This window comes from Bactrocera dorsalis, chromosome 2 (assembly GCF_023373825.1).
Source record: "Bactrocera dorsalis isolate Fly_Bdor chromosome 2, ASM2337382v1, whole genome shotgun sequence".
Lineage (NCBI taxonomy): Eukaryota > Metazoa > Arthropoda > Insecta > Diptera > Tephritidae > Bactrocera > Bactrocera dorsalis.
In genome coordinates this window covers 10,527,002-10,546,560 of record NC_064304.1, presented here as the reverse complement: position 1 = coordinate 10,546,560, position 19,559 = coordinate 10,527,002, and the positions used below count along the sequence as shown (strand labels likewise).

Below are 19,559 nucleotides of genomic sequence, written 5' to 3'. Positions count from 1 at the left end.
CGAGACAAAAGCAAAACAAACGAATTTTTCTCTCAAATAATTTAACAATTCTATTTTTATTTACACCATAAATTTAAAAGTATTGAAGTGAGTTTTGCAACCTAAACATAAAAAGTGCGCAATAGTTTGAAAGCATACGAGTAAAACAAATATTAGCTTATAAAAACTTAAAATTTCAAGTTATAAGTAAGGAGAAGGAAAAAAAGGTAAATTGATTTAATTGAAGGAAGAGTGTACAAAAATATAGATACCTCCTATTAATTCTGGATGTGGAAACAGAAATTACACCAACGATAAAATATACAAAAAAATAAAGGTTATTTAAAGACGAAACAGCTGGAGGCCGAAAACTAGGCGCAGTAATGAGTAGTGGTAGTGCGAATTCGGAACGCGCCACCACGGGACAAAATTCGAAGACTGATGGAAATACTGTGGACCGAGTTAATGGATGGCTATCGTTTATTGTACCCAGCATGCAGAGGAAAATCACCAAACTAAACTACGACTTAATAGAGGAATGTAAACGGTGTAAGGAAGACTCGAATTTAACAAAAAGCATACGCGATGAGCTTGAAAGGTACGTAAATATGACATTAATTAATAATCAATACTGAAGTAAAATTATAAAAAAAACCCTAACACTTTCATTAACAACTGTTAAATATTTGGTGGTAATGCAATATTACGGTTCGCTGTAGATGTATTAATTGAAATAAAAAACAAAACATTTTGTGTATTAAGGTCCCTGAAAACGTTTCTTATATTCTTGCATACCTGCTAATGCTATATGCATACATATCTGTAAAACTTATATATGTATATCTATATATAAAAGGTTTATATATGCATACATATACATTTATAAAGATATACATATATGTATATGTGTATACATGCACGTGTTCGGCATGGCCACAAAATACTGTTGTCTGAATGTTTAAAAATGCATATGATAATTGAATGTAATTTTAAAATAAAAAACAAAAATTATTTTAATGCCATAAATTACCTGCAATGCATTTGAATATTTACCGATAGAATTTGAGAATGGTATTGGAGGTGAAATTCATGTAATTCGCGTTTCTTTTTAAATATTTTGCTTTTTTTTCTTTTGGAATAACGTATAACAAAGTTTTAATATTAAATATATATATATATTATAATATATTTTTATGTATCTTTATATCTGCTACGAAGTATGTTACAGCCAGAAAGAAACTATTATGAAATTATTAACGGACTGAGTCGATTTAGCTAAGTCCATCATTCTCTGATATCGATATGAAAAAGTCCTTTTCTATAAAGCATATAATCGTCATTCAAACTGAACGATCAAAACCATCAAACTTTTTTATTTGATCAGATATGTCAACGGAATTTGACTCGAATTAATGCTTAGGGCTTCGGTGCAATCTCTGAAATTCTCTAAGAAATTGTTCAGTGCTTATGACTATAGCATATAGCTTTCGACAAACTTACCGATAAACGTCTTCTTTTTTTGTATGGAAATGTTTGTATTTGTGAAGGGTATTGTAATTTCTTTCCAATAAAATTGAACTTTTTTATATTTATTTTTAGCTACTGTCGTGACATACGTCGGGAAGTCGTTAAGAAAATGCGAAATGGTTGCGCTCCACTCTTTATCGCCTGCAAACGGGGTTGTGTGCCGATTGCGGAATACTTAGTCACGGTATGTGAAGCAGATATTGAACAGCGCGGCTTATATGAGGTACCTGAAGATCATACCTTTCATTACGTTACGCCGCTTTGGTGCGCTGTAGTGTCTGGAAAATTGCCGATGGTCAAATATTTAATACGCATTGGCTGTGATATAAATGCAACCTCAGATTCAGGCTCAACGCCGGTGCGCAGCGCTTGTTTTATGACACATGTCGAGATCGGTAAGTGTACCGTTATAATGTAATATGAAATAATTATTTACGAACTGAATTTAATTGAATCAACTGTTAAAATAATACATATGATATTACAGTACAATATTTGGTTGAGGCTGGCGCCGATATCCAAAAACCCAACATTAACGGTGGCACATGTCTGATCAATTCCGTGCAATCACCACAATTATGTTTATATTTATTGAAAAAAGGCGCTGATGTCAACGCCAAAGATATACAAGAAAAGACTGCCCTACATTATGCCATACAGGAACATAGGTTTGTAAAGTCGAATTTTGCACTACTTTTTTTACAAGAGTTTCTTTTTAATTTTGAATAACATAAACAGATTAGAAACTACCAAGTTATTATTGGAACATGGAGCCGATCCATATGTGAAAAGTCGCTACGGTGATGATGCCATGCGCACCGCTTGCATTAAAGGAGCAAGTCAAATTTTCGATTATTTGAAAACACATTTAGAGTACTCACCTAAACGCATGGCCGAGGCTCACGAACTGATCGGTAAGCGAAAATATATTTAGTATGTGCGTTGCGAATTTTTTAATTCGGTTGTTTTGAATAAAATTTGAAATTTTAATTTTTAATACCAAACATTTTTGAAAAAATTTATAATATATTTTTTAATTTAAAAAAATGGAATAAGAAATAAAAAAATATTTGTCATATTAGTAGCTGGAATGAAAAGCGATAGAAAAAATACATTTTGTTAATTGAAACGCTTTAATTGAAAGTAATTTAATATAATTAAGGCAAAAAGATTTAAATCTTGTTGACATTTTATTAAAAATAATCTTTTTTTGGATTAAACATTTTTCTTCCTGTTTAGTATACACCTTTTTTTTAGCGATTGAATATTATTTTTTTCTTGTTTTCAATTTTTTTATCATAGGCTCCACATATTTGGACGAACATAACGAAACTAGAGTGGCGATACTTCATTGGCGATTGGCACATCATATACGCGCTTCACATACACCCTACCTTCGTAAGTAATCACCCTCGTTATATATATTCATACTATTATAATTAAAAATAATAGAAATAATTTATTTTTAAATTATCTTTATTATATTGTGTGTAGAAAAACTACCAATGGTGCCACTGCGTCCAGCCTATGGTAATGCCATTGAGTTTACAACACTTGAAGAGCTCGACAATATTGCTACCGATGTGGATGCAATGCGTATTCAAAGTTTGTTGATATGTGAGCGTATACTTGGCTTAACGCACAAAGATATGCTCTTCCGTTTAACATTTCGTGGCGCATCATATGCGGACTCCCTGCAACTACAACGCTGTATCGATTTGTGGCGTCTCTTGCTAGAGGTGCGTGTTACGCACTTCTCAATATTACATTTCGATACGTGCTATGCCGCCCAAACATTGGTACGTCTAATGATCGATTTGCATGAACGTTATTTGCGTAATGTCGAGCTAGAACACCGCGAAGTAGACATACGTGAATTCTTTGGCGAAGAATTTGAGGATGATGCCGGAAAAGATGAACATTTGCCAGTTTTCGAAGATGTAATTGGTGTTTTCCGCCTACTAAGTGGTACCGTAGCCGAGGCACAACAGCTGTTGCAGATACGGCCGGTGTATCGTAAACAGCAAGAGAATTTCGATCGCATATTAAAATGCATAGCGCATTTGATTTACCTTTTAATTGGTACTTCGGATAAAGCTGACAAAAGAAAAGATGTCTATTATGCTGTCTACGATTTGGTGCATACGAGGGTGCGTAGCGCATGCACTTACGATACGTTGCTGCATTTGTGCGTGTCGCGTTTGAATGTCATCAAGAGCGGTTACTTAAGCGATGAGAACCACTTAAACGTAAGTAGATGAGTATTCTTACTGAAATTTGAATAGAATAATCGAAAATTTTTAAATATTCATATATGTTTACATATTTTTGCTCTAATGCAGATTGTATTTCCCAACGATATGGTTGTTAAACTATTACTAGATTGCGGTATGAATGTGAATGCTAAAAACGAGGCCAAATCAACGGCCTTACATGTTGCCGTACAACCCTATAATTATAGCAATAGAGTGAGTAAAATAAAAAAATTCTTTTTTTTTACTATTATAGACCAATGCAGAGGTCTTTGAAAATCGTGAAAAGTGAAAATAATTTAGAGAAGGTTGAAACCCATTAGAATAGATAGATAAGATAAAAAAAAACAGAAAAGAAGAACTTGGAATGCGAATTTGAATTAAAAATTTTTCAGGGTTATCTTGATTTCCCGCAAAACTGTGAGTCCTATAAAAATATTTTGTCAAATTTGTAGGTAATAAAAAGATCTACAATTCTTGCATTCACACTTTTTTCCATGTAACCTCAAAATTTATGGGAAAAATTCAAATAACCATGCTTTTGGTTTTTTATTTTTTACAATTTATTTTTTTATTTATTTAATACATTTTTTTTTATTTAAAATATTTATTTTTTCTTTTTATTTTGACTTAAAATCGATTTTATATTTAAACAATTTAATTTTATCTCTTTATTTTGATTTAAAATCGAAAAACGCTTAAATTTGTAAACGAAAATTCTCACGTATCGTTCCGTTTTTGTTTTAATCCTGCAACGTCATCCTTAACGTACGTTATATAAAATTTCTGGAGCAAATATAAACCAAAATGGATTTTATTATTCTCTTTATTTAATTTTTTAGTTAAGAGGAAACGAAATTCATATATATTTTTAATTGTTGTACGGAAAAGCAGAACAAAGTAAATAAGGAAAACCTGTAAATTTAAAATCGCGCATCGTCGTTTTGACGAAGAATGACGAAGCAGGGTTAAAGTCGGTAGGATTTTTCTTTGTCGAAGTCCCTACTTTCCGATGGTTTAAAAAATGTTTACACCGTCATAGTAAGTTTTTTTTTTAAATGTAAAAGAAGTAATACCCCACTAAATTCAAACCTGCATTTTTTGCCTGAAATCGAGTTAAACCGTTCCACGACCTCAGATTACTTATAAATTATATTCCCTTTTATTTTTGTTATTTTATCTTTCTTTTCCAATGGGCTTTATTCTACTATGACTTGTTTTTGCTTACAAATCCTATCTACACTTGTCTATTCACTTATAGTTGAAATAATTGTTTCCATTGCTTTTTTACTTTAGATAATACATTTATTATTGGAAAGGGGTGCGGACTTGGATCAACCGAATAAATCAGACGAACGCCCATTTAACTTAATCGCCAGCAATCCCATCAATACAATACCGTTAATCAATTACATGAATCTCAAGTGTATGGCTGCAACTGTAATAAGTAAATATAAAATCCCTTACCACAATCAATTACCGAAATTGCTCGAGCAATTTGTCAGACAACATGAACCTTGAAAAAATACGTAAATGCCAAAAGCATACATATGTTTGAATGTAAACATTTTTCAAACGTATTTACCTACCTAATATTATAAAAAAGAAATAATAATATTAACAAACCATAAATGTGCATATATACAGACTTCAATAATATGGAAATATAAGTGACCAAATTAAAAAAAGAAAATAATAAAAGAATGTATGCTAAACCTCACAGTCAATGTTCGAAAACAATAATCTCTTAGACTGACTAGTTTAACAAACTTTAAAAAGCCGTTGTGCCACGAATTTCCTAACACCTCAATTTGCAGATATTTTAATGTGCGCGTTATTTTTTAATTTACTCATTCAAAAGACATCATATCAATACAAAATCTACAACGGCGCACACAAATATAAGTGTGCAACTTTGCATTGCAGTTACCCCAAAAAAAAAAATTTAGATCGAATTTTCGGTTATTGTTTTCGAACATAGTCATGAATAATCCCATGAATAAGCTGATCACACATATACATTATACAAGGTTATATTCCTAAATTATCATGACAGAAATTTCCCCTAAGTTGTAAATGTAAAACTTGCATAACAAATAGTGTAAGCGCAAAGTAGTGGAACTTCCCTACTGTAGTATATACATATATACATACTGACATATAATAATTCGAGTTCTAAAATACTTATTACAAAACAATTTATTTACAATTATATCTGTTGAGTTCAACGATAGAACTTAGCATACGAATAATACGATACGATAAAAATCTGTTATATTATACAAACATATATACATACATATGAATATGTATACGAGTATATGTATGATATTTGACTCTCATGAGCTTATAAGAAATAGTTACATAAATAGTATAAAAAAATACTACATTACATACTTAACTACATACATGCATATACACAGTATCTTTTAATATACAATACTATAAATGAGAATACATACATACGTACAACATGATATATCTTTTAATATATATACTAAATACATGCATACATATACATTTATAAACCTATAAATAAATATAAATATTGATGAACAAAAATTATTGTTTGAAGTAATTTTGGCACTTGCGTGTGTTGCAGTTTATGAACACCAAGCGGAGGCTTAAAAATTTCATACGATTTTTGTATTTTTTAATATTTATTTTTTCACAAAATTGCTTATCTCTTTTGCCAACAAAATAATTGGTTTTATATGTTGCTGGTAGCACTTTGTAACTGTATCAGTTAATGGAATACTAAGTATAAAGGGAAGACTAAAAAAGACCATTCACACGACAGTCGGGTATAAATAAACGAAACGGAGTCGGGCCAATTCAGCAGCATTCCTCGTAATTACTTGAAGAATGTTTTCTGCCGCTACAACAACCAAAATCTTGTGTACCGAACAGGAGCTAACCATTTGTTGCACGAAGGAAGCCTTAAATTAAATAATTATTGTCCGGTAAGTAATAGGAGTGAGTCAAATTAAAAAAATGTATTGAACCAATCGTTACAATTCTTTAACAACTTTCAAAAGAGGCTCCTTCTACGTCGATGCAGCGCTGCCAGCGAATTTTCCAAGCATTGAAGGCGTCACGGAAGGCATACCCCGGATTAGCCTTGAGAGCCGAGGTGCATGCTGATTGGATCCCCTCTGTCGTCACAAAATGTTTGTCTTTCATTGGCCTTTTCATGCAAGAAAACAAAAATAAGTCCGAGGTTCCACATCTGGGCAGTAGGGCGGCTGCGGGGATGCCGGCTAGGTATCACAAGAAAGGCGGTGTGAGTCGATGGGCAATTTCCAATCGGCTGCGATGTCTTGTTGAACCCAAAATCAGTATTATAACTTTCCGGACAAACTCTGTATACTAATATTATAAAAAGAAGAATTTGACCTTTTTTTCTTTGTATTGAATATGCTCCGAAAATACTTGACGGATTTGAAAAATTCTTTCTCGGTTGGGAAAATATACTCTATTCTCGGTAAATATAGGCTATATTATATTTTCAAAAATGTTAGGAATCCTTACTAAAGGGGAAAAACGGTAATCCAAGGCGTGAAAAAATTACCTAAAAAATTCCTTATATAGCCTGCGCTGCGAAAACTATTGATTATACAACAACGTAAACTACTACGAATGTGCAGAACAAATAATTATCTAAAAAATGCCGCGACAGCATATGTCTAACGGTTATAGTTATAAATAAATAAAAAAAATTTAACCACACAAAGACTTGATTTTGATAGATCAGTTTGTATCGCGGTTATATGCTGTAGTGGACTGATCTAAAAAAAAATCGGGGTTTGTTCCCTTGTCTTGGACAATACTCCATGTCGAATTTTGTGAAAATATCTTGTCCAATAAAAAAATTTTCCATATAAGGACACGGTTTTGTTGGATTAGCTTGTACGACAGCTATATGCTGTAGTGGACCGATCTGAACAATTAATTCGGATATTGTAGTGTTGTCTAGAACAATAATCCATGTCGAATTTTGTGAAGATATCTTGTCAAATAAAAAACTATTCCATACAAGGACTTGATTTTGTTGCATTAGCTCGTATGACAGCTATATGCTGTAGTGGTCCGCCATCAGCGGTTACGCCATATGAGCAGCTTCTTGAGAAGCAAAACACGCCTGCAAAATGACAGAACGATATCTCAAAAACTATGGGACTTGCAGTGGCGGATTAATCTGTAGGCTGAGCGAATGTAGTCTACGACGGCAAATTTTAAGAGACACAAAACATAATTTCAAATCTATAGTACTACGGACATTATACTAAGTACTTAACGCCTTTACATGGAAAATTGCCAAATGCCTTGTAATCAAATGTATCGAATTTCGGTGGTCAGTAGAGGCCGAAATTGAAAAGACTGCAGGCGACAAATCTGTAAAACCGCCACTGGGAACTTCTTACAAATGCTGTGGCAAACTTAATATGCCCTGTTCAGGTTATAATTACAATAATAATAACACACATATGCCAAAATCATTTTATGAACTTTTTATTTTTAATTGAGCGCGTCGCTTAGTTGTTCAGCGCACGCATTTATGGATTCGTTGAGTAAACTGCAGCACGTTTGTTAAACGTTATACTTGTATTATGAAAGCTCTCACCAAACCTACGCTCAGCGACTTCTTGCACTCAACAGGTTGAAGTGAAAAAGCCCAAATATTGGACAATCAGTCGTTGCGGAAACATTGACGAGGTTGTGAGTCAAAAGCATTGTCGCTAATACACGGAAAACAGTGGTGAAACCTATAAACACAGACAGTATTTCGTTTTTTTTTTTTTACTGTAACACTGCGTACGCATATACAAACGAAGGCTACACGCCGTATACAGTGCCAAGCAGCGCGCATGCGTCGCTGACATTGCTACATTATATACACAGGTTTTGGGCGCTGTTGGGCGGCTAAGCGTTCGTGTGGACAGCGGCAATGTTTGAGTGTTGGTGTTGGCGTCAATCATAGCGTACGCTTTATTACCTTGTGTTTGCTACGTTAAACGCTCATGCAGTTAATACATACATATGTATGTACGGATGCGTGTCTATGTGAAAGTGAATCATAGCGTCAAAGTATGTGTGGTTAACAATTTTAATTAATTTTGTTTTCCTTTATTTTATTTAATTTTATTTGGTTTTGCGAGTAAAACGCGAAAATTTCAAAAATATAAACACCAATTTAAACGAAATTCAGTGAGCGGTTTGCTACGGCGGTGATATGTGTTCATTGGCAGCGCGCAAAAGCGGAAATTGTGACGACTGCAAAGCGGTACGGCCACGCAGTCATCAAATTTGCAGTGACAAAGCGAATGATCGCCGCGGAAATTTGCGCTTAAATGAGAAAATTTGGCTGACAGTCCTACTGCTGGCAGCGTGTTTGCTGCACTGCAGCCGTAAGTATACAAAAACAAAGACAAAAGGAAAAGTTGCAAAAAACATTACAACTGAATTAAAATGAACCAGCAGCCATGTCTGTTTATGCGAGTGTGCCAATATGTGTGCGTGTGTGTGTGTAATGCTATGCATTTAAGTTTCATTTGGTCGTGTTTATTTGATTTTCGCTAGAGTTAGTGTCTAAGCTGCTAAGAAAGTGTGGTAACTGTAACAATAGCGAAATTCCAATTCACTTTCAAAGCAAAACCTGTGAAACTGGTGGCGTGGAACGAATAAGTTGTTCGGCAGACATGTGCGAATGCACATACTACATACAGACATATATACATACGTATGTCTTAAATGCTTATGGCTTTAAATAGATACGTGCAGATTTAGAAACAATGAAAACAAAAAAAATTAAAATTAAAAAAAATATAAAAAAAAATATGAAAAAATATAAAAAAACATGAAAAAATATAAATAAATATGAAAAAAATATAAATAAAAAATAAAACATTTAGCGAACTGCTGGAAAAATATTGTAAATAAGTGGCATTAAGTAATAAGAATTTTACAAACAAAGGGGAAAACACACGCAGTGTATATGCATGTATGCATGCTGAAAAATACATAGAGACATACATACATAGTTACAAAAAAAGGTAGAAGTAAATAAATGCAGAGCGCTTTAATTATGAATTTCCGTGAGCACTTTACAAGTTTGTGTCTTAACTCTTTTCATTTCAAAGGCATTTACTGGAGAAATGGCAGCGCTGACTTTGTAATTTTGTACAAGCCCTTCACCAAAATTAAATTGCGACCAACAAACGGAAAAAATAATATTACGCTTATTTTTGTGTTTATTCGAAAAAAAGAAAACAAGCATGAGTCATGCCAAAGAATGGTATATTTGGCGTATTTGTGTGCCTGTTTGTTTGTTACTTTAACAAAGGCCGCTCAGCTTGCTTGTTTCCTCACCTTCGTACAGTATGTGCTAAAAATATGTGCACTTTAAAACATCTGGTATGTAATTTTAGTTCGTAGTAGGCGTAAATGTTTAATGAAATCAATATTTTATAAATTTTCTAACCTCAAAAGCGTTGCATATAATAGTAGTGCGGTATATCTTAAATAAAATAATTTTCAAATTTTTTATTCGAAATATCGGAATGGAAAAAAGTAATAGTAATATTAAAAAAAAAATATGTTAATCACAAGTTTCATATTTTCTCAAAAAGCTTTGCAAATAATGCATTAAAAAAGTATTGAAATAACATTTAAATTAATTTTTTTTGTGTAATGGCGAAAATTTTAATTAAATAATTTTCAAACTTTGTATACTAAATATCGGAATGGAAAAAAATAATTGTTATCCCAAATATCGGATAGCGGATAAAAAAAATTTCAAAATTCTAAATTTTTCGTACTTACTTTTCAACCAGTTTCAGCTATGTTAGAGCTCCATGGCAGTGGTCGCTAAATTTAAGTGTAAATTATTTGCATTTCATCAATTTTTAATGCTGATTTTGAGTTTAAAAATTAAAATTCACAGTTTTAATGCCGATTTTGAGTTTCAAAATTTAAATTCAACTTTTCAATGCCGATTTTCAAAATTAATTTGAGCTTGATTTTGAATTTTTGAAATTATTTTAAATTTTGGAATTGAAAATTGAGTTTTTGAAATTATTTTCAAATTTTCGAATTTAAAATTTAATTTGTACACCAAAATGTTGTAATTAAAAACTAATAAAATGCGTTAAATTTCAATGTCAATGCCAGAATTTTAAGGAAAATTTGATAATCTATTTTATAATTCAAAACTTTTAATTGAATAATAATGAAGGATTGGTGTGAAATTTGTAAAAAGAAAAATATTTTTTTTTACATATGTATTTGTAGGTTATGATTTTGAAAAATAACAAAATACAATTTTAAATCGGTTTATCAAAAAAATGTGGGATAAGAGCCTTCTAAAGTGGATTTTTAATAATTTTTTTCTTAAACTTACATTTTGATTCTTCTTCTTCTATACTGGGGCAGACATCGCTTACGCGGTTTAATAGCCGCGTTTACGTTACAACAATGCGCCAGTCATTTTTCGAGGTTCTTCCCAATCCTGACGGAGTTTTTGGTGCTGCTCAACGTCAGTTTACACAGCCGTATTAGTTTTGCGGGGATACCAAAGTCAGATACCGCGGCATACAGGCAGCTCCTTTTCGTGCTGTCGAAAGCAGCTTTGAAATCGACGAAGAGGTGGCGCGTGTTGATCATCTTTTCACGGGTATTTTCCAAGATTTGGTGGATGATGAATATCTGGTCAGCTGTAGTTGTTTCAGGCCTGAAGCCACACTTTCACACAGTACGCTCGATAGAACCAGATTCTCATACTGATTACTCCGAGGGCAATGATCCGATCAATATCCAATTTCTTCTCCATATAATGGCCTCCACATGGGTTTTTGAATTTCAGGAGGGCAAAAAAGACTAAATCTTTGGGTAAAATTCATATTTTTTAAAAACCGCCCTTTGGTAAACTTTTAACCTTTTAAGGTTGTCACACTTAGTATGTGCCGAAATACTATTCGGTCACTCGGTAAACTACGACTTTTAAAAGATTTGTTTCCCTACTATTTTTTACTTTTCATACCGAATAATCTTGAATATAGAAAAATTGCGCAGCGAAAACAAATACATTCTGATACCGAAATATTTGTTTCGAGACCCAGCTGTGAGTTCCTGGTCTTTAATTGTAATTTTGAATTGAAAGAAGTTTGGCGGCCGATTTTTGCGAATGGTATCCAGAGCGATCGTTTGAGTATTATTTTGAATATGAAAAATGTTGCCTACATTTAGGATGATATTAGAAAGTGACGGCATATCAATGAAATAATTTTCTTATTACATAAAAATATATTAGAAATATATGTCTATTATTTATACGAATTATTAAATTTTCAGTGGCCATTGAAGATGAAGAGGATGGTCCATACCGTGGAAAATATTTAGGCAAAATTAATTCATATCATCACCAGGTGAGTGAAATGAACAAAAACCGCCTCACCTAACTGTGCATTTTTGATTAAAATTATTCTCATTAAACTTTCAAGGTGTCAGGCGATGTGTATGCCGTTAATGAGTACACCTTTCTCATAATCGGTTTCAATTACGATGGCAATGGCGCTGATACATTCTTTTGGGCTGGCGCTTCCAATCGTCCCGGTCCACAGGGTTTCATTGTGCCAGATGAATATGGCAAGTACGTATTAAATTGATCAATAAGCCTAAGCACTGTTCCAATTTAATTGATTTGTTTTTTTTTTTTTAATATTCTCAGAACTAACATACTAGATCGTTATCATAATAAGGATTTCACGCTATCACTGCCCGATCGAAAGAAAATAACCGAAATCAAATGGTTAGCCGTTTACGATCTCAACAATCAGAATAACTTCGGAGATGTTTATATACCGGAAGAATTCGAACCGCCACGTGCACAAGCCGGCGGTACTTTCTCTCGCCGCAGTCACAATGTCAGCAGCAGTGCTCTCGAGATGCTCGACTCTAAGACGATACGCATTAAGGATTTCACTTACGATGGACTGGGTAAGCGTACGTTCTTTTGGACCGGTGTGGGTGCACAACCGTCTAGTCGCGGCAGCAAGATACCCGACGAAATGGGATAGTGAGTATTTGTAGTAAAATGCGATATTACATAATAGACTAAAAACTTTTCTATATTTTTTGTAGCTTGGATCCGATACGGAAATATGAGAAAGAGACTATTACGCTAGAGTTACCCGGTGATAAGACGATTTTTGACATCGATTGGATTAGCATATACGATTTAGCTGATAATGAGAATTTCGGACATGTTTTAATAGCCGACAATCTAAATGTACCACCATCGTTAGTGAAGATAACGCCCTATGAATTCTCGCTGCCAAATTGTCGGCAATTGCATAAGAATTTGCAAGTCTCCTGGGAGGTATTTGGCCCACAAATAACATTACAGCTATCCGGTCAGGTGGAAAAGAATGATTACATGTCTTTTGGTATATCCGGTTCAGATACGTCAAGTCAAATGATTGGCGCCGATGTGGTTGTGGCGTATATCGACGATATACGCGGCTACTCCGTAGACTACAATATTACATCTTTGGCGCCGGTAATAGAATAATGTACCAATAATACAAAAATTGTTTTAATTATTCTAACATTTTAGTGCGTGCAAGTGTTGGGTCAAAATAAGGGTGTCTGTCGCGATGATGTAGTGGGCGGTTTGGACAGTTTTCAGCTTAATACTTATAGCCGTAAAGACGGTATAAATACAATTACTTTTCGGCGAACTCTGATATCATGTGAGTACTCTCCAATTATGACAATTTAAAATTACAAAATTTATAATTTATTATTAGCGGATCCGGGCGATAAAGAAATACGTCTAGACAAAAGTAATTATGTGGTGTGGGCCTTAGGAGAATTGGATTCTAATTCGGAACCGGCATTTCACTTTGTATATCCCAAAAGTGATATACTCATCGATTTCAATACAACTGAGCCGATAAATGATTGTTTCAGCTTTACAAAGGCACCCGAGACACCCATACAGATGTGGGAACGTGTGCGCTTACATGATCCGTGAGTACTACATTGTAACTGTGTATATTGTTAAAAAAAATTCGATGGTATTTTTTTTGTACACTTTCAGTACCCTGCGCACTTTTAATGCATATCTTGGACCCTCGGGCGGTCTGCGTGGCTACCAAGGTATTACTGGGCACGTATCTAGTGGTCTTGCTTGGTACATTAACGGTTATATGACACCTGAGCTCTATTTGAAGCGTGGTCTTACATACGCCTTCAAGGTATTTGCTGTTTTGAAATAAATTATTATAAAGTGAAGAATATATACGAGTATATAACAATTATCGTATTTAACAGGTACGCGGTGGTAACAATCCACATTCGCCAGAACATTATCATCCAATGGTTATAACTGATGAACCGCATGGTGGCTTCGATCGTCTTAGCGATGCAAAGCAAAGTGAAATCCGTGTACTTGCCGGTGTTGAATTTACACGCCGCGGTCGCCCCAAACCCACTGCGGCCGGTCCATTATGCCTTTCCAAATATCCGCTCAGCTATGATCGTCGTTTGGATGATAATTTTCCTAGTTTCAAGAAATTCAATCGTTCACTGATTAGTATTTGTCCCAATGAAGAGCCCGCCATTTTGGAAATCACGCCGAATATTACATGGCCCGATACTGTGTATTATAATAGTTTCACACATGCCAACATGGGTTGGAAAATTCATATTATTGACAGTTTTACAAATATACGAAATGGGGCACTACAAAATGGCGTTACATTTCCCTGTCATTTGGGACTGTTATTATTGTGTGTGCAAATTCTCATTAAATTAATATGTGATTAATGATTGAAAAAGAAGAAAAAAGCACAAATATGCTCCTGCGCTTCATGTAAAACTCTCCGAAAAGAGCAGTTTTTAAACGAGTTAGTAGTGCAACATAAAAATTAAATGCCTTTTCACATTAAATAACTGACTGATTTCAATTTATTTAATAATTTCACTCATTATGCATAAAGACAGCAACCCATACATATTCGCGTGATTATAAATGCATGTTTTTATATATGTACTTAAAAGCATACGCACCGATCCGATAGTCACGTTAAGTTTGTATAAATACTCGTACTTCAACCATTTCGCAGGGTCTTATTGTAAAAGTCACAATGTATTGTAGTTTAGCGCATTTCTATGTAAATAAATGAACTATTGACTATGAAAAGATATATATTTTTCTGTTTGACAATAAATAGTAGGTAATTGTATAATTTATGAAGAAGACACTGTCAAAAAAAAATAAAAGTAACTTACCAGAAAATATATTCCAGCAAAGGATTGTAAAAGGTTATAACGTTTATATTCGCATTTCTCACTCATTTATGCATTTGCACACTTCACAATGTGACAATACCACTATTACTCTCTAATTTTGTAAACACTTTATTTTCAGAACCACACTTTTAAATTATACGATGTTAGTTTACACCATAAATTAATTCAATTTTATTACTGGCGCATTTTAACAGATGTTATAACTCGTTTACAATGGCGGAAAGTAACGAAAATGTTACACAGTGCGATCTAAAACATGAATAGACAATTTTTCTGAATTACAATTTCTATCAACACTTTCGAGCCTAGCTCGCCCAAAAACCACTTCCTACCTAATTTGCATTTACTCACAAATTGAACGCTTAATTAATAACATTTATAGCGAATAAGAAATTCAGTGGAGTAAATTAAACAAGCAAAGATTTTTTTCTGTAATTTATCTGATTTCGTTGTAATTGAAATTTCTTAACTAACAGTTTTATATTGGCGACTAACTAGATGAAAATAGCGGAAACTAACGAAAAGCATATTGGCCACAGATGCAAGGTTGCACTTAAATTATATACATGCATAATGTATATTAATATTATTTGTAATATATAAATATTATTAAAATACTAATTAAATCTTCAATAAATTTTTCGAGGTAAAAAATAAGCAGTTTTATTAACTTAAAACCGAATGATATTTAACCATTTTTATAACACTCTAAACATAAATATTTTCTTGTTCACCTGCAACCCTATTTCCGTTTCTCGTTTTCTTTTCAATTACATTTCTCCTTAAGCTGTGCGGATGCTAATTACTAACTTATTATTTTATTATATTTTTTAAACAAATGGATTTTAAATATTTTTGTTCTGTATAAAAATTGGAATATTTAGTGCGAATAATGAAATGCTCTATAAATTAAAAAAATTTTGTCGTTCTGAAAAGTTATCCTGTGAAATGAAGCTAAGTAGTAACGAGTAGTTACAGTGCAAGTCGCTATTAGTTGCCATTTTTATTTTTTATATTGTAATCTCAAAAGCTTATTGCGGTTATTCAAATATAAAACAAGTAAAAATGTGTTATAATATGTGCAAATTTTAAAAGAATATAAAAGTGCATTGCGTGTGATTAATAAAAATATTGAATGAAAAAGTAAATGGCGGCTATATTCAAGAGAAAATAATTTTGATAATGTGGAGTTTGTTAGGAGTCAATTTGTAATATATAGAACACACGTAAGTACATTAATATAACAAATTTCAACTAATAATTCAAATATAATATGACCTTATAAATATTTCATTCCTATCCCATATTTTTATACCCTAAACAGGCTTTATTAAGTTTACCACAAAGTCACATAAACATGATGAGCTGTTTGGATTTAGCATATCCGTCGGTCCGTCTATCTATATATTTGCGCACTATTCCCTCAATTTTTGAGATATCGATCTGAAATTTTGCATATGTTCTTGTATGGAAATCTTTTTCATTTGACAAGATATCTGCAGGAAATTTGACTCGGATTATTGTCCAAGGCAACAGTACAATAGCCGAAGAAATTGTTCAGTTCGAATTACTACAGCATGTAGATGCCATACAAACAGACCGATTAAAATCAATATGGAGAGCTGTTTATACCTTTTTATGCTATAAGAAATGTACTTTTGAAGGTTATTACAGCATTATAAGGTTTATAATTCTTCATAAATGAAAAATATTAATCTCTCTGCACTTTGTGTGAATTGTTAAGTAAAGACAGCTGTATCGTAATCTGTTGTTGTTTTAAACGCTTAATGATTATTTAGCAATTGAATTTATCGCAACAGTCAATGAATACTTTTTAGTTGACCTTACCATCTAAATTGGTAAAGTGATTTTTCTAGAGAAACCCATATATATTATTTCCCCACCAGGCACTAACTATCTTATTAGAAGGCCCCCTTTTTCGAATATAAACTGACAATAGTATTAATGTTAATAACATTCGCACTTTATTGTGATTTTCAGCATCATAACATTTTATGAATTATAATATAAATTTTGTTTGCAATTTTCTTTATTATTTGTTGTTTTCTAAATACTTAATTATTAATAATGCTGGCTCTGTTTTTTAGCGCGTTCAAATGTTTTGGTGCTGCAAAAATATTTTCAATGTTTCTTGTTCATGGCCTTACGACTTATCTAACAAGTCTTGTTTCATTTTATTATGCTTGTTGTTGTGTGCAGATGCAATAGTTGTCAATTAATTATTCTATTATAGTTTTTTTTTTTTAATTTTTCTTTTTTATGTTTTTTTTTATATATTTTATATAAACTGATAACTGAACTGCATTCTTTCGTTAACGTTTTACTTACATACATACATACACATACCTTATAAATTGAGAAGCACTGCATTTTTGAGTAAATTATATATAATGTATATGTTTCTAATTATACCATATATTTGCTTTTTTCGTATATACATACAATAATGTATACATCTGTATATAACATGATAATTTAATATTTAGAATAATACATATACATACATACTATAGCTAAATATCTTGTATATACGGTTTATAGATGCACATGCATAATTAGTATTCCTGCAGCTGCTATACTGAATATTCATAACATGAAGAGTTTAAACAATAAAAATGTTTAAAACAATAGTTGCAGATTTTATAGAAAAAAAAACAGAAAACATTTTCAATTCTCAAAAATGTGAATTAGTAGTTATTAATAATGAGACAAATTATCAGCAAAAACCAAAAAAATATTGTTACAAAAATACATACAAACAAATTCAACACCTTTGCCAACTTATGATTACACAAATTTTTCTATTTCCATTTTGTGGTTTGTGGAAGAGCATTTCGGCACACTATGAAAAAATGTGAATTAAAGACTTTGGAATCAACTAACAGTTATTTATGCATTTTAATTGAAATACATATTTTTCGAAAATGGTAATAAAATGGTTTAGTTTTCTGTCAACACATTTACTATTTTACACATAAATATTAGCCAATATTTAGAAGTAAACTCCCTAGAAAATCGAAATACCTCTTATAAATGAAATTCAATTGAAAAAATATTTCATGTTGCTGCTGTGGTACTTATGTAAGTAGTATATTATTTCCATATATAGCTTAACGCTGGATTTGGTATTTGACTACATATAAATACCAGGCATTTTTATTACAACAACCCGAAATATACCGGGATTATACCCGAATTTTACTGTTATTTCGAGGGTCTCACCCCGTTTCCATCGAAAACAAAGCAAAAAAAAAACACACATAAATAGAAATAGAAAAAAAAAATTAAAAAATTAAAATGTAATTTAAAAAAGGTTTATTTTAAGAGCACGTAATTACCAATTCTCAGTGGTTCCACTTTAAGCACACAATAACTATCCAAACTGGATATAGCAGTAAGCAAAAAAAGCTTAAAGAAATTCTTTTCGGACAATCGTAAAATAAATCTCGACACATATAATTTGAATAAACAATTTTTGCAATTTTAACAGCTTTTACCAATGGCTTTCGTTGCTATTTCACTTTGCATTCGTTTTATATTTCATGAGTTTGTGTTGTTGTGGAAAATAAATCCAAACAGTTATTTTAAAAGCAATAAAAGTAGTTTTCCCGTCTGTGCAGCTTGCCGAATTATACGCAATTTAAATACGCATGTACATACATATATACCTAGTAAAGTAATTAATTGAATATTACAAACAAACATGTAACTTAAATGTTTCAAATATAATGTTAACCACAAATATTCACTTTCATACGACTTACGCTACTAATAATGACATATAATGTCATTTCGTTTATTTCTATGTTTATTTTTTTCACAAGTTATCAATAATTTGTTAGCTTATTGTGACTATTGCAACTTGCTTTTGCATTTATTTTTGTATTAAATTTAGTTTTATTTTAATCAAAAAATTTTGTTTATTCATTTTTAATTATATGCTTTCGTTTCTTTAAATTAATTTCATGTTTTGTTTTTAATAAGTATTTGATTACTTAAGCGCATGGGCATAATGATCATTATTTAATATTTAAAAACGTTTTTGTCTTAATTAATTGCGTGAATACGCAATGACGTTGAAAATTAATCGGAGTAAAGTTTGAATTTAATGAAATGATGCATATGTGTGTAATTTCTTTTCGTTCTTTTTTCATTTTTTTCGCGTAAGCTTTTAAATGTCTAACTCATTTTTTGTTGTCTTCAAATTAAGTTCTGGCTATTCAACCGCGTCGTTATGATCATTATACGTAGAATATTATAAGAAAAATCATTGTTTCAACACTATGCTCACTGCTTTGCGCCGGTATTCAACAAAAAAAGTGAGTAACACCAATTATTTGTGTATTTATATCTCCTGTTTTTCCTCTTCACTGCTGTGCCAATATTAAATATAATATTGAAATCAAAACAAAATTATGTTATAGAAGAATATTTCACTAACTTTTCTTCTTTTGCTTGTTTTTGCTT

The 19,559-nt window shown here is 32.1% G+C and overlaps 2 protein-coding genes across 4 annotated transcripts; both read left to right on the top strand.

Moving 5' to 3' along the window:
• On the top strand, positions 1 to 6,234 carry LOC105223658 (protein fem-1 homolog C). 3 transcript variants are annotated; one of them, XM_011201431.4, is made up of 9 exons: positions 1 to 206; positions 280 to 577; positions 1,579 to 1,901; positions 1,994 to 2,174; positions 2,245 to 2,420; positions 2,809 to 2,904; positions 3,001 to 3,755; positions 3,849 to 3,974; positions 5,055 to 6,234. In XM_011201431.4, exons 2-9 carry the CDS (start codon positions 363 to 365, stop codon positions 5,277 to 5,279), a joined length of 2,097 nt encoding a protein of 698 aa, XP_011199733.1. In that variant the 5' UTR covers positions 1 to 206; positions 280 to 362; the 3' UTR covers positions 5,280 to 6,234. The 3 variants fall into 3 exon arrangements, with proteins under 3 accessions (XP_011199733.1, XP_049303123.1, XP_029405076.1); XM_029549216.2 differs by having other exon boundaries at positions 7 to 206; positions 317 to 577; XM_049447166.1 differs by having other exon boundaries at positions 1 to 577.
• Positions 6,235 to 8,073: 1,839 nt separating this feature from the next.
• Positions 8,074 to 15,002, top strand: LOC105223657 (protein Skeletor, isoforms B/C). Its single transcript, XM_011201429.4, has 9 exons — positions 8,074 to 9,166; positions 12,108 to 12,181; positions 12,257 to 12,405; positions 12,484 to 12,831; positions 12,897 to 13,314; positions 13,372 to 13,507; positions 13,565 to 13,787; positions 13,858 to 14,014; positions 14,091 to 15,002. The coding sequence occupies exons 1-9, from the start codon at positions 8,992 to 8,994 to the stop codon at positions 14,583 to 14,585; spliced, it is 2,175 nt and encodes a 724-aa protein (XP_011199731.2). The 5' UTR covers positions 8,074 to 8,991; the 3' UTR covers positions 14,586 to 15,002.
• The last annotated feature ends 4,557 nt before the right edge of the window (positions 15,003 to 19,559 follow it).